This window comes from Hydra viridissima, unplaced genomic scaffold (genome assembly GCF_058129835.1).
Source record: "Hydra viridissima isolate aposymbiotic clone 2 unplaced genomic scaffold, HvirCarnegie_v1 scaffold_2, whole genome shotgun sequence".
NCBI lineage: Eukaryota > Metazoa > Cnidaria > Hydrozoa > Anthoathecata > Hydridae > Hydra > Hydra viridissima.
Genome location: NW_028324301.1, coordinates 24,126,942 through 24,148,086, shown reverse-complemented (window position 1 = coordinate 24,148,086; position 21,145 = coordinate 24,126,942). Strand labels below are relative to the sequence as shown.

The window sequence follows — 21,145 nt, the reverse complement described above, 5'->3', positions numbered from 1 at the left end:
AAATACTGGAGATTCATACTTTTTAAAATGAATTTAGAAACCAATTCAACCAGTATATTATATCAACCATTTTTACGGGTTTATATACAACAGTTGCTTTTTTTTTCGAATATTAATACCTCCTATTGGCACACTTAATGCTTGTCAGACTGCAATCTAAAAGAGGATTCTGGATTACAGACGATTTGCTTTCAAAAATTCAAAAAAATCATTTCTCAAAATGTTTACTTTATTACTATGGAAAACTCAAAAAATATTTTGGAACATTCTGACTGTAAACTTCTCATAAGAACAAAATTTAATTGAAAACGATTTTAAGACGTTTTATTTACATGGATGAAAGTATTTTTTTTTCTCTTGTTACCACGGGCGTTTTTCTTTTACAGTTAGTAAGTAATCCTCGATCTAAAAAAAACAAAAATTGATAAAAAATCACATTAAACTAATGATGCCTTACTTAGGGAATTAATTTAAACAGTACAGAGGGGACACAATTTAAACTGCAAACAAAGATTTAACAAACAGTGGGTTGCATAAATATAGTCACTTATTTTTTTATGCAAAATTTTTGTTTTTTTCAAAATTATCTTTGAAACCAACAAATTAATATGATTAAAAGCGTATTACATGTGTTAATTGATTCTCTATCGAATGGTATATTATTCTAACTCATTAGGTTAACCAGTCTTGAGTAATTTTTAATTCAATTAGAACATACCTGTATTTCTAATGTAGCAAAAATATAGAATCTACTAAAATTTAACGACTTAAGTTGAAATATCTCAACGAAATGTTATCCGAGCGATCTAAAATTTGGTGGTTGATTTCTTTCGAACTATATAAACGTTCTTGCGAAAATAAAATTAAGTTATCATTTTTATATCTTCAGTTATTCACATTGGTAATTATTTGGTAAAGTAAAAAGACAAAAATGGGCAGAAAAGCTGTTTCAGACAACATACGAGGGCAAATTGTAAGTCTGCTAAAAGATAAAACAAAAAGCTAACGAGAAATAGCTCGAATTTGCAATGTTTCGCTAAAATGTGTACAAACAACGTTGAAAAACCACGAGCTACATAATGATGTCAATGATTTACCAAGATTTGGTAGGCCTTTAAAGCTAATTTCAAGAGACCAAAGTTATCTCTATCGAAAGGTTAGACAAGACCCTAAAATTTCTTACAGCGAACTTGCTGAAGGGTTTACAAATACACCTGGTAACATTAGTGTTAGTAGATAGAATATATAAGGAAAAGCGGGTTCTGGCGCATTGACCCATTCCCTATACTTAAGGATGCATAAAAAATGGTGAACACTTCATATCATGACAAAACCAATACAGTCGTCTTTAAAAATCAAGAAGAAGTATAAAAATAATCATGTTATTTATATACCAGTTCTTCAAGATGTTTATTGCCTTGTTTTGTAGTGTCCGATGGCAAGGGTGTGAATTCCATCATCTAAGATAATTCTTTTGTCGTCGTTAGCGCTGAGTGCGACCTTGTTAATTTCTTCAGTGTAAACGTCGTGAAGATGAGATCTGAAAACGTTCATTTCCGTTCATTAAGCAGTCACCACAAGGTATTGATAACTTCTTGAAAGTCATCCCCTTCCTGTAATTTTTTCAAGACGTAAAGGCACAAATGGCCACAATAAGAAGTGTTACCAAATTGTACTCTTTCACTGTTATAATAAACTGGACTTTTCAAGAAGTCGACCAGCTCAACAAGAGGAGGCTGAGCGTAAGAATCAAAACTATACTTTTTGTCACCGTCTTTAAACCAACACACCCAATGAAACCCACCAGTGCTTGAATCTCCTGTGTTGACAATTCCACATTCTTTTTTCATTGTCTTTTTTGGTAACTCATCCCTCACAAAAACACCTCTAAAGTTTTTAATTTTAAGCTTTTTCGCAGCATCTATTAATTGAAAGTTGGTCAGAGGCTTGTTCAGTAGTACAATTCCTTCAACGTTGATCATTTTAAAATTTAGAAAAATTTTAAAAATTCGAAGAATTTCCATGGATCTGAAGGATCTAAAAAATCTTACATTTCATCCTGTTCTATTTCATCTTCTTTCACCTCTAAATTCAAGTCTTCACACATCATGAGGCTATGAGGTAAAGATGCATTTTTTACGATGACGGCTTCGGACAGTTTAACTTGAATAGACACAATCGAAGGACCAATATACACCCCATCAATTCTAAGTCCTCCAATAGCATAACATCGTTGATTGATAAAATCATGTCCAGAAGATCTGACCAAATTTTTATTACTACGTTCCCCTTTAATTCCATTTTTTATATCAAGATTTGTTTTCTTTCTATAAAATGTAGTTGTCATGAGTAATTCGTCTTTCTCATTTTTCTTTATAAACGTCTTTGCATAAAAGACTGGCGCTGCTTCAGGATGCTCAGCTTTATATTTTAAAATACTCAATTCGTTTGAATTAATTTGCTTTTTTCTTCCTCCCTTTTTAAGTTTGGCTGACAATTTATCCACTTCGCCTCTAATAAACAAAGTAATTTTTTCCATTGTAGCAATAAACTTTTCATCTTGTTCAGTTTTACCCTTTTTAGCATCAAAGCAAACGAATGGCATGGAATAACCAGTCAATTTTTGTGTCGCTGGTTCTTTATTCTCGCATACACCATACGAAAATAATATAGGCGTTCGTATTACAAGAGGACCATCTCCAGTTGGATAAGAATATTTTACTGGCACTTTTTGATAGACAACTGGTTTGGTCGCCGCGTAAATTTCTCCAACTGATAATTTGCTCTCATCAAAATTTTCAATTGTAATAAAATTCATTTCTTTTATATATGCAAGATTTTTATTTAACTCAAAATAAAAATTTTTTTCATTGTATTATTATCCTAAACCTTTGACTAAGGAATTAACTTTATCATCATTTGAATTATTTCACTCATTTTACGACAGCAAAACTTCAAGTTATTCTTGGTTGTTCTCAATTTCACATTTTCTCTATCCCAACGATATTCATCTTGTACTTCTAAATAATCATCAACCAATTTATCTTCTAAATAATACATCTTTTTAAGGATATCATTCATATCATCTAAATTCTCTGCTTCATACATACTACAACGTAATTCATTCAACAACAATTGATACCTAGACATGAACATATCCAAATCATTATCTCTCATGCGCTTATACATTGCAATTTCAGACACATTTATTAATTCAATCATCTTATTCATTTCTTTTTCTATATGCAAGATTTTATTTAACTCAAAATCAATTTTTTTTCTTTTCATACTTTTTAGGATACTTTGAATTTTTAGATCCGTTTGCAGATACACCCAATCCGAATTTAGCTTTGGCTTTGATGATGGGTTCGATGATTTTTCGCTCGCTTATTTCTCTCTGAGTAGGATTTTGTATAGAATCCATTTCTTCAAGCATCATTCGATCTGCTAAATTTCTGTTTTGTTTGTCGTTAAAATACTTGTAAGCTAAATCGTGGTGATATGCAGCATTGTCCACTCTATCCACCGGTTTGCTCCACTCTTGATACATGTCTGTGGAAGTGAGTCTTTTATCCAAATTGGTGCCAGGTCCTGCAAAGTTCATCCCTGGAACGTGCATTTCTCCTGGAAACTTTGCCCATGGAAGCTTTATTTTTTTTTGAAAAATTGTTGATCGATTCCACCAAGTCTCCTCCGCTAAGCGCATTCGCAGAAACAAATTTGTTCTTTTTTATCCCGCAGATGGTGCAAGTCCCTTTAAGCATATTTCTATTGCTTTTGCTTACTGCATGGCGTAAGTTGCTCGTTTCTGTTATTTTTTTACACTTAACGCAGTACATTTTTAACATATATAAAAACCTTTTAAATATAAAAAATGGAAGTGATGAAATTGTCATGTAAAATTGGGAAAACCAAAAGAAACAACAGCGCGCTTTTACCTAGAAGTATACGCGGAATCATCGTTGGAAAGTCTGGTTGCGGAAAAACAACGTTACTACTCAATTTACTTTTAAGACCTGGCTGGCTAGATTACAGCCGCTTGCAAGTCTTTGGCAAATCCCTTTTTCAACCTGAATACAAAATACTCAAAAGATCATTCGAAAATAAACTTCCTAAAAAGGATATTGTTGATTTGTTAACGGATGATGTACAAGACGAAATGGAAAAATTGAATTTAAACCCTGAAGATGTTATTAAGGAAATTTCAAAAAAATATTCCGACAATGATGATATGGAGTGTCAATTCTTTGAAACGGCTGATGATGTACCTGAACCTGAATCCTTAGACTCAACCAAAAACAATTTGATGATCTTTGACGATTTGCAATTGACCAATCAAAACAAGTGTGAAAAATATTACATCCGAGGAAGACATTCCAACGTCGACTGCTTTTACCTCGCTCAAAATTATTTCGAGATTCCAAGACATACCATCAGAGAAAATGCTAACTTTATTTGCCTCTTTAAACAAGACCAAAAAAGCGTTAATCACATTTATCAAGATCACGTTTCCTGCGATATGAAAATAGAAGAATTTAAAGCCTTTTGCAATCATTGCTGGAATGAACCTCACGGATTTGCGGTCATCGATCTCTCTTCTAAAAAGAACGAGGGAAAGTACCGAAGCGGATTTGACGATTTTTTATTTTTCTAAAACAATTTAAAAAATAATTCTTATTTAAAAAATGTCAGGTATAATCATCGATGTAGATGGAAAATCAAGTGTTATCACCACTGATTTTTTGGATAAAATCGTTTTTGACGAAGGAAAAAGTTATGAAATGGCTTTTCTCGGTCTTGAGACTTACAACAGCATTCCAAATGTAAACAGTAAAAACAATTCTTTCAAATACAGCATGAACAATGGAGCTAATTGGGAGAACATTATCATTCCATTAGGAAACTATGAGATTAAAGGCATCAATGAGTATTTGCAAAAGTCTATTTTAAACACAATAAAAACAGCTCAACGTGGAAGTTATATTATTGCAAATAAAATTAATTACTCTCCAAACAACCTTCAAATTGGAATCAATCTTAATACTTTAAAATCAACCATTAAACTTGGCTTGAATTATTTGATTGACTTTAATGTGGAGAATAGCATCTCTTCAGTTTTAGGGTTTACTAAAAGAAAATTAAATTCCAATTCCGAATACGAGTCGGATCATATCGTTAGAATTTCAAGCATTAACACCATCAGAATCGTTAACAACGTTATCGGATCATCCTATATTAATGGAACCCAATTAAATTGCATTTACTCCTTTTATCCAAATGTTAGTCCTGGCTATAAAATCATCGAGAGACCAATGCATTTGATTTATCTTCCTGTTAAACTGTTTGAAATTTCAACAATGGTTACTCGCATCATTGATCAGAATGGAGATTTGGTTGATTTTCGTGGAGAGGATATTACAATGCAATATCATATTCGAGAAGTGAAATAAATAATTTTTAATACATAAAAAATGAGCAATTATCAAAATATCAAAATTAATATCTCGCAGAGCCAATCTGATAAAATTAAAAAAGCTATGCATGATAAAACCGATACTAGCATTAAGCTTTCTCATCAAGACTTGAACGGTAAACATGTTCTCGCTATCACTAATTCGCAATTGAACAAAATTAGAAAAGCGTATGAAGCTGGTAAAGGAGTCACTCTTAAATTGAGCAAAAGACAAATTGCATACAACTCAACCATTGAAGGTGGATTCATCGGAGCTCATCTACCTTTATTAGGTATGTTAGGTAGCACTCTTGCAACAAGAGTAGTTCCTGCTCTAGCCACCGGATTGCTAGCAGGTGTAGGTTCTTCTGCCGGCTCTGCTATGGTTGACAAAATTGCAGGAAGAGGAATCGTTTACTTGAAAAAGAATGGAAATGGAATGAAGATAAAAACTTTAGGTGGAGAAGGATTGTTTATCACCCCATGGACTAAAAATATTCACGGTGATGGACTCTTCATTAAAACTGGGAAAGGTTATCAATCTGTTGGAGCTGGTTTATTACTCGGACCTAACTCACCCTTTAATAGCATACCCTTTTTAGGTGCTATTCTATGAAAATCGCTTGTTAAAAAATTCGGATAAACTTTTTAAGAAATTAAAAAAATGATCGACTTTCAATGGATTGACGTAGAAGGAATTGTTTTACCTAATGAAGCTTTAACTAACTTTCAATTGATAAAGGCTGCTAAACAGTTAAAATTGAAAAACTTTCGAGGTGTTTTTGTGAGGGATGAGTTACCGAAAAAGACAATGAAAAAAGAATGTGGAATTGTCAACACAGGAGATTCAAGCACTGGTGGGTTTCATTGGGTGTGTTGGTTTAAAGACGGTGACAAAAAGTATAGTTTTGATTCTTACGCTCAGCCTCCTCTTGTTGAGCTGGTCGACTTCTTGAAAAGTCCAGTTTATTATAACAGTGAAAGAGTACAATTTGGTAACACTTCTTATTGTGGCCATTTGTGCCTTTACGTCTTGAAAAAATTACAGGAAGGGGATGACTTTCAAGAAGTTATCAATACCTTGTGGTGACTGCTTAATGAACGGAAATGAACGTTTTCAGATCTCATCTTCACGACGTTTACACTGAAGAAATTAACAAGGTCGCACTCAGCGCTAACGACGACAAAAGAATTATCTTAGATGATGGAATTCACACCCTTGCCATCGGACACTACAAAACAAGGCAATAAACATCTTGAAGAACTGGTATATAAATAACATGATTATTTTTATACTTCTTCTTGATTTTTAAAGACGACTGTATTGGTTTTGTCATGATATGAAGTGTTCGCCATTTTTTTATGCATCCTTAAGTATGGGAATGGGTCAATGCGCCAGAACCCGCTTTTCCTTATATATGATAGACTGTATGAAAATGCCTAGATAAGAAAGGCTTAGATTGTTATGTTGCCGCTCGAAAACCACTTTTGCATGTCTCAGATTGCCTAAAAAGATTAGTGGTGTAGAGAAAGACTTCACTGGTCTGTCGAAGACTGGGCAAAAGTTATTTTCAGCAACGAATCCAATTTTGAGGTGATAAATTGCAAGTCAAGATTAATCATCAAGAAGGTGGCTGGTGAAAAGTTCAAAGAGCGTTTTTGTGTACCAAGGATACAAGGTGGAGGAGGATCAATCGGAATATGAGGATGCTTCTCCCTTAAAGGAACAGGGTCATACAACATTTATAACGGCAGAATTAACCAGTACAACTACAAAGAGACCCTCGAAAATAAACTTTTGCCAATAGCCAGAGCTTTTTACAGAAGACAACAACAACAGCTTTTTCAGCACAATGGCGCAATGGCTTACATTGCAATCTTGGTTAAAGAGTGGGTTGATCAGAAAAACATTACGGTCATGCCTTGGCCAGCTTGTCTCCAGATCTCAATTCCATCAAAAACAATTGGCTTGGATAGACAAGAGATTGGTCAAAGAGAACATAGCCAGTGTTGCATAATTACAGCAGGCCTTAGAAAAGATTTGGAAAGAATTTCCAAGAGAATTATGCATCTGACTAGTTGAATCTATGCCTAGGCGTGTTTGTGCATGTGTAAAAGTTTGTGGTGCACATACAAAATACTAAAATGCACCCTGACTATATATTTTTGCTTTGTTTTTTTGTTTGTTTTTTTTATTAGTTTTATATTTTCCTCATAAAAAGTATCTTAAACTTTTTTTTTTTTTGAAAAAATTTTTTTCTTATTTTGTTTATAATACCACTGTTAAAAAAATTTAAAACATCTTAAATTATTAACTTTTTTGAAAAAATCATATTAAAAATCAACTGACTCTATATTTATCCAACCCACTGTATCACACATTAGAGCAATTTGACATCAAGTTGTCAAAATCAATTTAAATTAAAAAATATTTCAGATATGCTTAATAAAAACTAGTAATTTTTCTGTTATTAAAAAGCTTCACAAAAACCTCATTTTTTATTATATATATATATATAAAAAAAAAAAAAACCTTATCAATCATATCATCTTCAAGTTGAACTCCTTCCTTCTCTGCAAGTACAAGAAGATGCTCTACACCTCTCCTAAAAAAGGCAAATATAGTTTTCTTAAATTCAAACTAGATAGAAAAATATTTTTAAAAACAATAATATCAGAAGAAAAAAAAAAAAAACATCTCACCAATCCTTATACTTAATTAGCATCTCAAATGCTTCATTATATAATTCAAGACCAGGTAACTCTGGTGGCTTTTTATAATAACATGCTTGAATCTAGAGATAAGTAAATGGTTTACAGAATTAAAAGTGATAATTTCAAATAGCTTTTAAAAAAAAATGTATTAAGTATAAAATATTTTTAAAAACTAAGCATTTTTTTTTTTTTTGCCCTATTGCTTCAATTCTTAAATCCATTTTACCTTTTTTTTTTTTTAAACACATTGTATAATGAGTGAGTTTTTAACATTTTAGAATGAATAGAAGAAATAAAATTTCTAAATATGATTTTTTTTAAATTGCTACCAACCAATTGAATCATATAAAACAATATAATAATAATAATAATAATAATAATAATAATAATAATAATAATAATAATATAATAAAAATAATAATAATAGTAATAATAACAATAATAATAATAATAAAAATAATAATAATAAAAATAAAAATAATAATAATAGTAATAATAATAATAATAATAAGAATAATAGTAATAATAATAATAATAATAATAATAATAAAAACCTTCTCAAGTAGCTCTTTTCTGACTTTTATTTCTTCTTCAGAAGGAACCTAAAGAAATAATAAAGCAAAAGGTTGAAAAAGAAATAGCTTTTTGTTTAAACTATTGAGAGCCATAAATTATGTAAGCTCTAATATGCAGCTTTTGAGAAAAATTATATGGGAAGGTTAATGCTTCATTTCAAACTCAACTGATTTTTGACTACTCCTCTCCATTAAAGTGAGCACAGTTTTACAACTTTCCTAAACTTTCTGAAATGCTTGATCAGTCTTTTAAATTTGTTATCTGTATATATCTAAACAGAATAACACTTATGCATGCTCAATTATACCTACATGTGTATTTAAACCACAACTCTTTCGGTAAAAAGAAAAAAGGCTACTAACATTTTGCTCTTCTTGAAATGTAAATGAATCCATCAACTTGGTAAACCAATTTTTAGGCTTCGGTTCCTCTTCATCAACATCATAAGAATGCTGAAGTCGACTCACTGATAAGGATGTTAATAGTTGACCTAATTTATAAAAATTAAATTTCTATGAAAAAAATTAACAATTAGTTTGTAGCTAAGAACTTTTTTAACACAAAAGAAAAACAATATCGAGTTAAAATATCTACTAAAAATGACAAATTTCTGCTTCCAAGTTCATTTTTAATAAAGAAAAGAAAAAATAGGTAAAACTTTGGAACTTTTTAGAAACATAAGTTTGAGTATTAAGTTGAAAATCCTGAATATAAAATAAACCATAAAAATGTAAAAACATAAGCATAAAAACAGTTTTTAAAGGTTTTTATATCTAAGATCAGTGTTTTTATTATCCAAAGTTCCAAGCATATTTTGGAGAGTGCTTAAGAGGCTTTTTGGAACTCTAGTACTTATAATTATTTGTACTTATGCTTTAAGTAACAAAAGTTTCATCTATTTTAAATGTATGAAGTACTTTTTTTAGCAAACATATTATTCATCATGGTACATGTTTAGAAATATTCAAGAATGAATAACATGAACAAAATTTCACTATTACTTCCAAGATATCAGCAGAATAATTACAATTGGATATTTCTTATTCTTTATCTTTAACACTAAGTTCCATACTAAGCTACACTTTAAATAGACAGTGAGAAATTTCAAAAAAACATTAATATTAACAGTATCTTTGTTGCTTTGAGAAAGAATGTAAAGAAAAATAACAAGGAAATAAATTTACAACTACTGAAAAAAAGAGAAGATAAGACAAGTAAAATAAACAAGTTTATGGAAAAAATACAATTAGATTACATGAAAGAGCTTATCAAAATAGAGTAGCATTCATTATACAATAATTCAGCCCAGCTATGAACAAGGTAGATTGCTCATGTGTTTTCAAGAAACATCTCTTATTGTTTTTAGTTTATATTAGTTATTATCTTATGTTTTATTACATATTTTACAACATTTCATGCTGTAATATAATATAAAATGTTCATATTTTATAATTTTTAACACTTCAATACGTAGCATAGATGAAATATTGTATAGGCACTTAAAAATTTTTAAAAATGCAAGGAACAAAAATTTACAAAGCAATTACACAAAATTGATAATAGAGGAACAACAGAAATTTTAGTAAAATAAGCTAAAATTAGTGTTGTTCTTTTATCATCATTTAAATAAAAGGAAAGTAGGACCTAAGCCACATGGGTTTTGCAATGCAGTGACTAAAAAGCTTTGATTCTTTTGACATAAGGAATTTACCTTTTGATTGAAAAAGGCCATATACTGATTTTCCTGCAGGAAAACAGTATCGTGTTCTAGCAAACACTCGCAAAACATGGTTAGCAAAAACCATACCACTAATCTCGCTTTCTTCCTGTAAGGAATCTTGCCCTGCAACACGGGTTTTTAAAGCATAAACACATAAAATAGTGTCTAGATGCCGTAAATGTTGTTTCAGGCCGTATTTCTCATGTTCCCGTTGAGAAAGTGAAATAGGATTAATTTAATGGTTACGGCCCGCTAAAAAATTATTTTTCTGTAGAATAAGATTAACAAGTTGTTATTTTTAAGGAAACTACTGTTGATTTAATCCAAGTAGTTTCTTTTACATGACATACTGAATTTTTTAATTACTTCTTGGTCTAAAAACACTTTTTAACATTCTTCAACACTCAAGACAAGAATCGCTGTAGTACTTTCTGTCTTGCTTCGTCAAGACAGAAAGTGGTTAAGCAGGGGGGAAAAATGATCAAGGTTTTGTTTTGAAAAAAAGTTTCTGAGTAAATTAATGCAGCTCAATAAATTTTATTACTTTATAACTCCATTGAAGATTTAACTAAATGAACCTTTAAAATCCATAGAGATTTGAGTGATTTTGTTAAATCATTCGAAAATGAGCAATTAGCATTAAAATCACTCAAATCTGTATAAATTGATTAAAAAAAAAAAAACTCTACCTCTTTTTCGCTTGCTCTAAAATACGCTCACAGAAGAAAAGAAAAAAAGTTATCCAGAAGATGTTCAGTTTAATGAAAATGAATCATGATGATTTTTAATCTAGATTAATGTTTTGTATTTTGAAACTTATCGCTATGATACCAAGCATATATTTTAACCTTACTAGCTTGTCAATAAGATAATTTTCAGTTCAAGCAAAAACTCTAATCTGTGATAGGAACAAAAATAATCAGACATTTTACAAAATATTTGGAAAACCTAATCTAGAAAAATTATAAATAATCAGTGATGTGCTATGGTACTAAAGAGGTTATTTTGTGACCTAGTTTACCATGCACTTCACCAATGTTCTAGAGATGAGTAAAAAAAAACAAACAAGGTACTGCAGATTTCGTAACGCTGTATTATCATGGTGGAAAGTCTTTAGTGTCAAAGCAACAGGTGTAGATAATAGATTCAGTAATTAGCTTCACGCAGTAAGATCCCTAATGATGGCCAGCTAGAAAGTATTTTAGGTTTTGGAAATATGATGGTTTACAAAGCAAAGTGTGAGAGATAAACAACTTGTTGTGGTCACCTGCATAATCAGTTTACCACACGAAGTAGTATTGTTGAATTATCCAACTCATCTATAAATGATTCTCAGTGAGTTTTCCACTCACCAATTTGGAAAGCTTGGGAAAAACATCCCCTAGGCTTTGTTTACAGTTAGTCCCAATTTGCTTAAAATTTCTTTTGTGGCTGACAAGTTTTTTAGATGATATTTTTCACCAGTCTCCGAGCGTATCATCAATATTTACGACCGTCATTGGAGTGGCAATAAGCTCGCTTTCTAAGTTTCTCTGAAATATAGCACACGCTAGTGACAACATATAGTGTTCTACTAAATTCTATTTCCAAGTAAGCTGTTTTAAAAGCAATTTTCGAAAACGTTTTTCTCTCATTCATTTTATTGAACAGCTACTCTGCAGTTGGTATTGATCAGGTTCAATATATGGGTTGATTTTGTTTATCCGCACTAATTCTCACCTCTCAATTGGGCTTAGATACAATTACTATAGGCAAAGCCCATTCTGAATAAGAAACCTGTGTTAATATTCCCTTCATTTCCAGTTGCTTTGAAGGGCAAGTTGACATTTTTTGCATTGTAGACTTTGGGAATCACCCTCCATTGATTTTAGCCTGAAAATCTTTCATATTTCCTAGCTTGTCAGAGAAAAAACTTTTGTAGTTGTTTAATGGTTCCTAAATTACATGGTTTACTTCGAATCAGTAAATTTTTACTTCCATATATTGTGCTTTTTTAGTTTTGTTTTTTGTACACTAAAAGTAACTGATTCAGATTTCACCTTCTTTTGTGTAGGGGAGGCTGTGACTAGTTGCAACAGTTTTTTCTAAAGTATAAAATTTTTGTGAAACAATATGAATTACAAATTAGTAAATATGGAGTATTGCATTGCAAATTGTCCTAGAGCGGGATAAGTTGCAATGTTTTTTCGTTTTATTTTCACTATCGCGGGATAACAGAGTTTTATACTTATAACTATTAGTAATGGATTAATATGTCATAAAGATATATTTTATCACCCTGCAAAAAATTTAAAAAAATAAATCAAAATAATCAAATATGTTGAAAAGAAATATAGTTTTTTAAACTGGGTCCACTAGCCTTGGTTTCCTACCACAAAAGTGTTCTCATATAAATTTTATTATGCAACATTTTCAATTCAGATTCTGTACCCTTAAATCGATAAAAGGTTATGAATGCTGGATCTCAATCAGATGCACGAGGCTTCCAACATTTGGATAAGATCTAAAAATCATAATTTATCAAGATTTGTTAAATTTGAGTATTAACTGTAATTTTAAAATAACGTGTAAAAATATACAACAAATGTGTATATGAAAAGAAGTGTGTATGTCTAATTACATGTATATTTATTTCTATTTAAAAATTTAGTTTGTAACATGAACATTTAGGAAAACAATTTAAAAAATTATTAACATATAATATTTCGAATAATATTAACCAAATATTTTCAAGTATTTATACAAAATAAAAAAAAAAGGGCATATATATATGAAATAAAAACTTTATTGTTTGAATAAAAAAGCACTTGTCGAAAATTAGTTAAAACCAGTTTAAGAGCAGTTTATGTGCTTCAGATGTGGCAAAATAATCTAAACAAATTTTCTAAAAAACCATTAACAGATTTAGAAATTGCAATGTTCATCAATCAATTAACCTAATATTAAAATACAGTATTACATATAATATAAAAAACTATTAGTTATCATTATCTATTATCTGTTGCAACATTTCTAATGCCATTTCACCATTATCAGACGGAACCATGTGACCAGCATTCATAATATAATAAAGACTAAAGTTATCAAGCTTCTTCAAAAATGCCTGGGTGTCACCTCCTTTTTCTTTAACATACAAAGGTGTCCGTTTCTTATTTAAAAACTCCTCTAATTGGTTCCACTTAAGTTTTTTTATCCACAACTCAGCTCCTGGAGTATCACAAATCATGTCTAGCTGGCCTTGATAAACAACAACTTTTATACCAGAAGAAATTAGGATATCAACCTCTTTAATAACAGGCTTCATGAAATCTTCTGATTGGTATTTAAAGACATCATCTGACTGACCACCCCAGGTCACTGAATCAGGAATTATTGCAAGCTTTTTTCTTATTGGTCCATTCATTAAACTATTTAAGTTATCTTGATAATACACTGAAAGATGACGATTGTGTAATTTATTCAAATTAGATTTGGGAATCATATCTGGAACATTGTGTTGTAGAACATTGTATAAATTGACATTGTCAGTTAATTCAGATACTACTGATTCTGTTTCAGACCACAAATCTGTTGCAAGACTAAACTTACCTTCTGCAACTGCACTTGCAGTCTTATTTGATATATCCATTACGGCTTGTAAATCTTTTTCATCCAATAAATTGTACTGGTACAAATAAGGTCCCCATGTCAAAACTGAATCCACAGGTGAAATCCAAGAGTCACCCAAAGCAACACCTTTGAAGTTACATTCAATATCTTTATTTTGAATTCCTTTAAGTAGTCTAACACCAAAAGCTGAAGTCATTTTTCCACCATAAGATTCACAAGTAACATAGAATGGAATTGTTACAAACTCAGGTTTTTTACTGAGAAAATATTTAAGAAAAATGTAAAGATCTTCAGCAATTTGAGTAACATTTCTTGTGTATGCATCAGGATTTGTAACATAACTATAGCCAGAACCAACAGGGTTATCAACAAATAGGAGATTAGCTACTTTAGCCCAAGTAGTTGGCCTTGGATTTAAGTTGCTATCCAAAGGACCTATTTCCATGAAATTTCCAAAACCAGTAGACGATGCACCAGGGCCACCCTGAAGCCACAAAACTAAAGGTAACTGAGAACGACTCTTAGCACCTTCAGCCGAATATAGCCACCAGAAAGTGTGTGCATCTTGTCTGATATTGACATATCCCCAATCTTCAGCAGCAGAATTAGAGGATGTTGGAATGGTTGCAACATGCACAAAAATGAAAGTCAAAAAAGATATAATACAGGTGGCACTCATAACTGATTTTTCAAATTGATAAGGAGACCAGTTTTCTGCTCAACCGCCAGAAATAAAATTGGACAAAACTTTTAAAAAATGTGGAGAGCCCAAGCTGGTTTCCTTCGTTGATTATTTGTAAATAAGAATCTCAGAATGGAGAACGTGCGATATCACGATTCTATTTAATTGGGCAGGTTTTATTTTAAGTTAACCAGAATTTCTGGTTTTTTAAAATCGTATTCTTATTTTATCAAAATACTTTTATTATTATGTCTCGATTCTTTAAAATTTCCCACAGCCATAGAATTGAACTCATGTATTGGCTGTTTTTTAAAAAAAACGTTACGATTGTAAAAACCAAACGCAGGTTTTTTTGTTAACTAACACGCAGGACAGGCCTGCAACAATTTCATCATACTTTTAGATTGTGTGACTGTTTTTCAACGCGATCGGATAACATTTTGAGGGATTTCCGTAAAAATTTAACTAATATTCACAAGATTCAAAAAAAAAAGATTTTTTTTAAAAGAAAAGAAAAAAATTAAAACAAATCAAAAAGTAATATGAGGTATCAGCGTTATTAGTATTTTTTTCAATTAAAATTAAGAATGATTACGATATTTCTTTACTTTAGACAAAGATCATTAATAATTTGCAATGGAAAATGTGGTTGTGGGAGGAAAGATGGGGAAGAGTAGCTGTAAAAGTAAAATAGGGCCGTATCAACTGTTAAATCCTCAACTTAACGGTTTTGAGCTGCTTAAGTCGCAGCATGATTAGTTCGCACCATAGTGAAATCGGCTAATTTAACTCATCGATAATACTAGCAGGTGTAGCTGTGATATACTCTAATGTCAAGTGTTTCATTATCTTATTGACGGTTGATTGTCCTGTTAAGTGAACTCACGCTTAAATCTTTCCACAGTGCAGCATATAGCCTGGCCAGAGTAACCACGATGGCGGTGCACAAATTGAGTACCCACAAATGAGCTCGTACTTTGGTAGCATTTTTTAATAATTTCCAAATGGTAAGGAAGCGTCAAGCGCTGCATTTTAAAATTCCTCAATATGACACCTGAAAGTAAAAACACCTGAAAGTAAAAACAATATATATCAGGAGCCGAAAAAATCTCCATTGAAGAAACCATCAGCCCTATTGAGAAACCCTTTAGTAGTCCGCTTGTAGATAGTTAAGCTGAATTGCTACTGTGTTCAAGATCAAAACGGTTACACTTAGAACAGATGCATTTGTGTTTCTGAATTACTTGTAAAACAAACTGTTTCTCCTATTTTACTGTGTTGTTTGTATTAAAATTGTGCACCGGCGTCAATCTCCATATATTTAGGGCACCTGATCTTGCCTGATAGGTAAAATTCTTTTGCTTGCCGTCCAATGGAATTTCAATCTTCATAAATAGTATCTATCTTCGTTGGCTTTACCGTCCAAGATACTTTTATGTATCGTACCAGACTTTCGAACAGTTTGTTTATAGTATCCCGTAGTCTTATAATAGTGTACTATTATAAGACTACGGGATACTATTAAAGAAAACTTTACAAACTATCTATTAGGAAAATTGTTTATTATTGTAAAAAATCCAGATTTGATAATATCATATCTTAACCTACAAATGGGACATGGGGCAGGGTATGTAAAACCTCAAAGTCCTAGTGTGCATGTTTAAGAAGCTTAACTGTTATATCCGGAACATTTTATTCAACTTTTATTTGGTGAATTATAAACTTTTGCCCGAATATGAAAATTATATAATTTACCTGGTGATAATTTAAAATGGGTGCAATTTGTTTAGGCAATAAAGAGAGAATGATAGCATTATGATGCCATTATTCTTGCTTAAATTGAGCAGATCAATAGATGTGAGAGCCATTTTTGTCAAGAAGTAGTATAGCTAGATGATCAATAGAAGGATGAGACATTGAAATGAAAAGATGAACGAATTGAATAGACGGCTGTTTAATCATCCAGCCAATTCAGTTGCTCAGTCAATACAAGTACTAATGAAGGCTGTTGGTTCACTATTAATAGAATGATCTTGATTACCCCTTCTTGGAAAGACACATGTGGTACACTATAACCCATACTATTATAAGATGTGATTGCACCAACTTGTTTAGTATCTGTTGATACTAAATCGTAATAGATCTTAGATTTAAGCAATTATAAAGTTAGCAGATTCTCCTATTCCAATGAAAATCCTTGATTGGGTTTTTTGTAACCAACCGACGGCTTCTTTTTCTGTGTTGACACGCTAGCATTAATCCGATAAACGAGAGATTAAAATGGTAATGGTAATAATTAAAGGCAAACGATCTCTGTGAAAGCAACAGAAAAAGGTTAATAATATAATCTTTTTCCGTTGCTTTTACAGCAATAGGTTAATGTTTACCTTGATTGTTTTTCCTTTTACCTAGACGTACTTGCAGTCCGCTGGAAATTTTCACATGGTCATGCTATTTGGGCTCATCATTTGTTAATGTAATATAAGTTAGACTTTAGCACTCTGAATTTGAAATCCATATTGATTGAAAAATTTAGAACCCCCTAAGCTGAATCTACCTGATTTTTTATCGTTAATATGAGATGAACTTTTTTTTGGAAAAAGGGTTGCTGTAAAATTATTGTCAAGTGCAGCTATTCAGAAGGAAGTCATTAGGTGAAGATTCATGTGAATGGTAGTTTTTTTTAAACAGAAATTGCATCACTTACCAAAGTTGATAAAATTATTTTGTGCAAAAAAAAAAGGTAATAATTCTTAAAGGTTCAGAGAAGAGATCACTTCCCAAAACTTTTCCAAAGAAAGTTTAAGAAATCATTTTAAAACTTTTTTTGTATTTACGGAAATACCGATCAATTGGAAATGTAAAGATTTTCTGTAAAATTCCTGTTTTAACAGACTTAAGTGTTGATTGATTTTTTCAAAATCTCTGTATCTGAGATTTTAATACAGGTCCCTAATGCGTTTATAGAATAAGACGCAGGAAGACAACTTTATGATTGAATAGACTGACTGAAATTATTGTGCTAAAATTTATAAATACAGAAAAATAAAGGATAGCTCTTTTGATGCGTCATTCAAAAGTTCTTGTTTAGACATTACATAGCGCACGTGGAACGCAAGAATGAAGTGCAAAATATATTTTTTGCTATTCTAACTATCTTAATTTTATATTTGTAATAAAGTCCCTTAACAATCAACAATTAAAAATTTAAGTGATAAAAGTTTTTATGAGTTATCTTTTCATTACACACGAATCATATGGGAGAACTTTAACATAATATTTTTATTATTGCTTATTCAACTGCAAAACTTGTATATGCATTATCATACTCATCTTCTTTGTCACACAACCCTAATACAACATCACAATATTTGTTAAAAAATGATTTGAAAATTTTGTTCTTAGTTGTTCCTAACCATATTTTCAATCTTTTTTGGGATGGGCTAAAGCTTTAAAATAACATTCACAAAACTTTTTTTTTAATTTCTCTTAAAAAACGTTAAATGATAAAATTATAAGAAAATTATATATTATAAAGCTTTCTTTAAAAATATATATACTAATATATTATATATATACGCTTGATTTTATGTAAAGAGGACATTATAAAGCCCCATTTATTAAAAAATGAAAATTTGCCTTCATTATTTAAAAAAATCTTTTTTTAGGAAATGGCAAATTCGTGTCCAGCTGCATATCTAATAAAAAAAAAGAAAGAAAAGTAGAATAAAAAAAATAAAAAATATTTTAGAAGAAAAAAAATATTGTGCTGTATTGTAGAGAAATATAAAACAAGGACTTACCTTCCATATACATGATGATAAAGTTGACGCTCAATATCAATTAACAATGCGCTGGCTCCTATACGAAAAAGGTTGGGATATGTCCATTCATTACCAAGCTCCTCTTTCATTAAAGACAACCAAACAAGCGCATCTTTTGCAGAGCGAATACCTCCAGCAGGCTTGAAACCAACTTTGAAACCTGTACGCTGCATAATTAACAAAAGAAGAACAGCAGTTTTATATAATTTATAAAAAAATGAAAAAAAACTTAAAAAAGTATTGGTTATAAGAATAAAAAAAGATTTAAAATAATTACCTCATAATACTCTCTAATGCAACGAACCATAATCAAAGCCACTGGGAGTATTGCATTGACACCTTCTTTACCAGTTGATGTCTTAATAAAATCTGAACCTGCCATCATGGAAACCATACTGGCTTTGTAAACATTTTCTAATGAACCACATTCCCCTGAAATAAGTTTAAACAAAACATGGGGTAAACTAGCCTACTTATGTGGAAGAAATTAGCCTTAAAAAGGAAAAAAAATTATAGGTCATTAAAATAACACATTAAAAATTATACTACATTGTTTTTAATCTATAATGAGTAGCACCTTTGAGGACTTTAAAGTCTAAGGTTTTGCTGTTATAATAAAACAAATAAAAAATTAACTTTAATTATATTTTTTTTAGTACTATAACAGAGATGTACTTCACCTTAAGATCCTTTGATTTTTTGTGCAAACTAGTAAACAATATTTATTATCTTTATTGTGTTTTACAAGAAATCTCAATTTTACAAAATATGATGCACATATAGCTATACACTTATCTAACTATCTAATTGTATTCAAAGTCAGGCAAAAGCTTTCTGAATAATCAAATCAATTTTTAATTGAGAAAAATTACCTGAGTAACAAATCAAAGAATTAGCTGAAAGACTTCTGTAAAGGTAGAAAAATACCTGTGGCTAAGATTGTCTTGAGATGAGCATCACCACAAGCTTCTCTTGAAGCTCTAACTTCATTGTATACTTCTAACCAATCCCCTTTCATAACAAGAGCTCTTGACAACACAATATCAATCTCTTTGGCACCATTAGCGACTGCATCTTTGATTTCCAAAAGTCGAATATGCATTGGAGTTTGACCTTAAAATGTTAAAATGTAGCAAATACAGTAATAACGATAAGTATGGTATGGTAATAAGTGCTAGTATAATACAGAATGTTTCTACCTGCAGGGAAACCAGATGCTACAGAAGCAATAGGTATATCTGTTGCATGGGCATCACTTAATGCTTTTTTTGCATCTAACACTCTTGATGGGTAAACACATACAGCCCCACAAGTGATATTTAAATCTTTGACTCCTAATTTATCTAGAATATCATAACGTATGGGATTTTTTGATTTGAAACAAAGTCTACGAACATTGGAGGCTGAATCATCTCCTAAAAAATATATATATATATACATACATATATATATATATATATATATATATATATATATATATATATATATATATATATATATATATATATATATATATATATATATATATGCATGTACATACCCAGGTACAACATTACTTGTCTAATACAAACTACAGGAAAATCTATTTTTAGTTTGATTTTAGATTATCATAGGTATGGTATATTAAAAGTAGACAACAATTAGAATACGTTTTGTATTAGAATCAAATATAAAGCGTATGCATAAATGAATCTGCATTAATACCACCCAGTGTAGTTAAGTCTAAGCATGACACTGCTCTCAGTAGCCATGCTGCTTGCCAATCTTTTTTAATTGATCTTGTTTTTCCTAACGTTTCCGCTCTCGCCTTAACACCAGGAAAATTTATTTTAACATTTGAAAACCATGCTGAATCAAAAGGAACACCAGGATTGCGTTGGTTTAATGTAGCGGACATTTTACGAAAGTAGTTCATGTACCTGGTGGATTACACTAGTCAAGGCATCGGCGTTTGGTTTTTTCCGTTAATAACGAATAATAACGAATATAGTTCAAACTTGTGATTTTGGGATGACTTTACATAGTGAGGGGGTTTTTAGCAAAACGTTATATGGTGCTTTCATGTTTACTTTTTTGAAGTTTTTTCTTGCATTCTAGTTTATTAATCAAAAATTTTAAATAAAAAAAATATAAGCATGTTTGTTGCAATATTTTGACATAAACAGTTTCGAAAGTTACATCGACATGCTGTCAAACTTCTCAATGTAGGTATGTTACATGAAAATTTTAAAATTAACAAAAAGCTAAGTGTCATACATCTTTAGAAAGGGCTTGGAAGCAGTAATTTAATGGTGTAAGAACTTTTTCTTTAACTTAAAAGACTTAAAAATTACGAATTTTTTACTGCGCAAAAAATGCTTATAATGACTTAGAAGAAAAAAAAAATGTTCACGACCAAAGAGTCACTTGACTAAACACGGTTAGAGTTGATCACGATAATGCCAACCTAGCTGACCCAAGAACGCCACTCATATTGTGTGATAGCGTACACATCAAGGTACCCTGTGATGAAAATTTTGAAATCATTTTATTTTGTCCGCGGAAAATAACTTTATTTGAATGTTCAA

At 30.9% G+C, this 21,145-nt stretch overlaps 3 protein-coding genes across 3 annotated transcripts; all 3 read right to left on the bottom strand.

Annotated features, from left to right (window-relative positions):
- Positions 1-211: 211 nt before the first annotated feature.
- Positions 212-10,667, bottom strand: LOC145181187 (uncharacterized). Its single transcript, XM_090079905.1, has 6 exons — positions 10,455-10,667; positions 9,106-9,233; positions 8,722-8,769; positions 8,156-8,247; positions 7,986-8,058; positions 212-405 (listed from the first exon to the last, which is right to left on the bottom strand). The coding sequence occupies exons 1-6, from the start codon at positions 10,546-10,548 to the stop codon at positions 361-363; spliced, it is 480 nt and encodes a 159-aa protein (XP_089936031.1). The 5' UTR covers positions 10,549-10,667; the 3' UTR covers positions 212-360.
- A 2,403-nt stretch (positions 10,668-13,070) lies between these two features.
- LOC145184309 (retinoid-inducible serine carboxypeptidase-like) lies at positions 13,071-14,881 on the bottom strand. Its single transcript, XM_080059945.2, has one exon. The coding sequence runs from the start codon at positions 14,749-14,751 to the stop codon at positions 13,441-13,443; it is 1,311 nt and encodes a 436-aa protein (XP_079916071.2). The 5' UTR covers positions 14,752-14,881; the 3' UTR covers positions 13,071-13,440.
- A 3,371-nt stretch (positions 14,882-18,252) lies between these two features.
- Positions 18,253-20,553, bottom strand: LOC145187566 (deoxyribose-phosphate aldolase-like). The gene is made up of 6 exons (XM_090079896.1): positions 20,283-20,553; positions 19,778-19,993; positions 19,506-19,691; positions 18,856-19,010; positions 18,558-18,745; positions 18,253-18,452 (listed from the first exon to the last, which is right to left on the bottom strand). Exons 1-6 carry the CDS (start codon positions 20,491-20,493, stop codon positions 18,419-18,421), a joined length of 990 nt encoding a protein of 329 aa, XP_089936022.1. The 5' UTR covers positions 20,494-20,553; the 3' UTR covers positions 18,253-18,418.
- Positions 20,554-21,145: the final 592 nt, after the last annotated feature.